Source organism: Alosa sapidissima, chromosome 2 (genome assembly GCF_018492685.1).
Source record: "Alosa sapidissima isolate fAloSap1 chromosome 2, fAloSap1.pri, whole genome shotgun sequence".
Lineage (NCBI taxonomy): Eukaryota > Metazoa > Chordata > Actinopteri > Clupeiformes > Clupeidae > Alosa > Alosa sapidissima.
Window position 1 is genome coordinate 31,216,843 of NC_055958.1, and position 2,500 is coordinate 31,219,342.

The window sequence follows — 2,500 nt, forward strand, 5'->3', positions numbered from 1 at the left end:
AGACCTAACAAGCTCTAGTCCCAGCTGAGGGAGAGAAAGAGCTAGAGAGAGAGAGGGAGAGAGAGGAATAGCTAGAGAGAGAGAGAGAGAGAGATGGAGGGAGAGGAAGAGCTAGAGAGAGAGAGAGAGAGAGAGAGAGAGAGAGAGGGAGAGATAATGAGTGAAGGCAGCAAGAAGAGACCCAGCACAAACCCGTGGGTTTTACACACCCATTTCCGCCCGCGTTCTCCGACAGCGGGGGTGATGAGGGCGGCAGCCCGCTTGGTGCTCGTGGGCGCTGGCTGGCGAGGGAAATGGCGTGGTGTTCTGATGAGAGCGGCAGAAGTGAGACCAGGCCAGGCCCTGTTTGCAGACAGATGGTGTAAACAAAGAGGCCACTGTGTGCTCCCCACTCCGCACAGGACAGAGAGTAAAGTCTATTAAAACTCACCAAGGGCCCAGTTCAGACCAGCTACTCTCTCTCCCTTTTTCCTTCCCTCTATCCCTGCTTCCCTCTCTTTCCCACAATCTCTCTGCCTTCCTCCCTCTCTCTCTCTCTCTCTCTCTTTCTCCCTCCCTCTCTCTCTGTATCACTCTCATGGGCTCTTTCTCTCTTTATGTCTCTTGCTTTTGATACATCTTGTCACCCTAAATTTAACAAGGTCTACCTATTTGACTTTTGAAGCAAAAAGCGACTGAAAATCGAATAGCCACCATATGAAATTTGATTACATATAATTTCATTTTATTGAATTTTTTTTCCTAAATAATATAATTCAATATTATTGTTTGGAATTATTTCATATTATTATTTGGTGAGAGAAACTCATTTGTGAACATGTCAGATAGACCTTTGATGATTTGTGGGTGACAAGCTGACCCCATCCCACGTCTGCACATCTATCTCTCTTTCTGTTGTTCTCTCTCTCTCTCTCTCTCTCTCTCCTTATCTCTCCATGTCTCTCCTCCTCTCTTAGCTGGAAATCCATCCACTCACAGTCCAAAACATTGTCCGGCGGTCTGACCATAGCTTTTTACAGTGTCTGAGCATTCATCCACTGCTCTAATGGGCCTTAGTATCTCATAAAGGCCTGATTCAGAGTCACGCTGTAGACCAGAGGAATGCTCCAGGAACTCAGAGCAACTCAGACGGCCGACTGCAGTTGCTTTGGAAACTTTACTGAAGTGCCATGTTTGTTGAGGTTTCTGTGCGAGCCAGAAAAAAAAAGAAGATGTTTAGCATTCTTGTGACTAGCCTTGGCAAGGCAGCAACCAAGTCACACATAGCATAAGGTTTCGGCCCGGTCCAGGGTTTGTTTATTTATTTTACACAGTGTGTAGAAACCAAGCTCGGATGACATAGTTGCTGATAGTGCTCATAGTCTCTTGACGTTCACATAACTTGTCCTTCCAGCAATTCTACGAAGTGCCCATTGCCATGAAGGCAGTGTTTGACTACTTGGACACGTTCGCCTCACGGGTCCGTGAGATGGAGCAGCAGAAGCGCGATGGAGTGGTGTGCAAGAAAGAGGACAAACCCAGATCATTGGAGAACTTCCTTTCAAGGTACAAGAGAGATGTGTTGCACTGAAAGCATATGTTAAAAAAACGGGGGGGGTGGGGGGGGGTGGGGGGGGGGGCACATCCACACAACCCAAATTTATGATCCATCACCTAATTTTATTTTTCTAATTCCTCATACATCTGTTATATTGCTCTTATTCATTGTTATGATGCCTGTTAAAGGCGTTTTATAGCTTTTGTTTGGCACGGCAAGTGGCTGGGGGATCATAATGCACACGCTCATCCAACAGCTGGGGCCTTCGTCTGGGACTTGGATTAATCAAATCCATTTTCTTCCCCCTGTAAAATGTCAAAAACAGAATTTCCCGGTGATTCAATAAAACTTCCATTTAACCCAAAACTGGATCTCAGCACTGTGCCTATTACTCAGTTATTTATTAAATGCAATAAACTGCTCAAACTTACGAGAAGGTTAGCAGGGTCGATGTGAATTTCAGTACATTTCTGTGGTGACCCACACACGCTCGGCCTGTGTGTCTGCAGGTTCCGGTGGCGGCGGAGGCTCTTTGTCATATCGGCTCCTAACGATGAGGAATGGGCCTACCAGCAGCAGCTGTATGCACTGACCAGCCAAGCCTGCAACCTGGGTGAGCAGAGCACACACTCCACCAATCACAGATAAAGAGCGCAGTCTACACAGTTCACCAATCACAGCACAAAACTGAAACACAACAAATGTGGTAGTAAGGTCATTGTGTCACTCCACCAATCACAACCAGATTAAAGAGCGCACCCTACACAGTTCACCAATCACAACACAAAACTGAAACACAACAAATGTGGTATCGTAACACCCCCAATTATCACCACTTTTGTTCAGAAATTCTAAAACAACAATGTTTTTTACCACTTCAAAATAACATTTGCTAAATGAACCTTATATTTTTCAGTAGCCATAGGTGTGTAGATTTGAACAAAATCTGGTTTGGTTCTTAAC

At 45.5% G+C, this 2,500-nt stretch overlaps 1 protein-coding gene across 1 annotated transcript in view; it reads left to right on the forward strand.

Annotated features, from left to right (window-relative positions):
• Positions 1-2,500, forward strand: part of ccdc80 (coiled-coil domain containing 80) — a 19,151-nt gene that overhangs the window by 10,489 nt on the left and 6,162 nt on the right. The window contains 2 exon segments of the mRNA XM_042066046.1: positions 1,394-1,545; positions 2,047-2,150. Of these exon segments, the coding sequence (XP_041921980.1) occupies positions 1,394-1,545; positions 2,047-2,150 (256 nt within the window).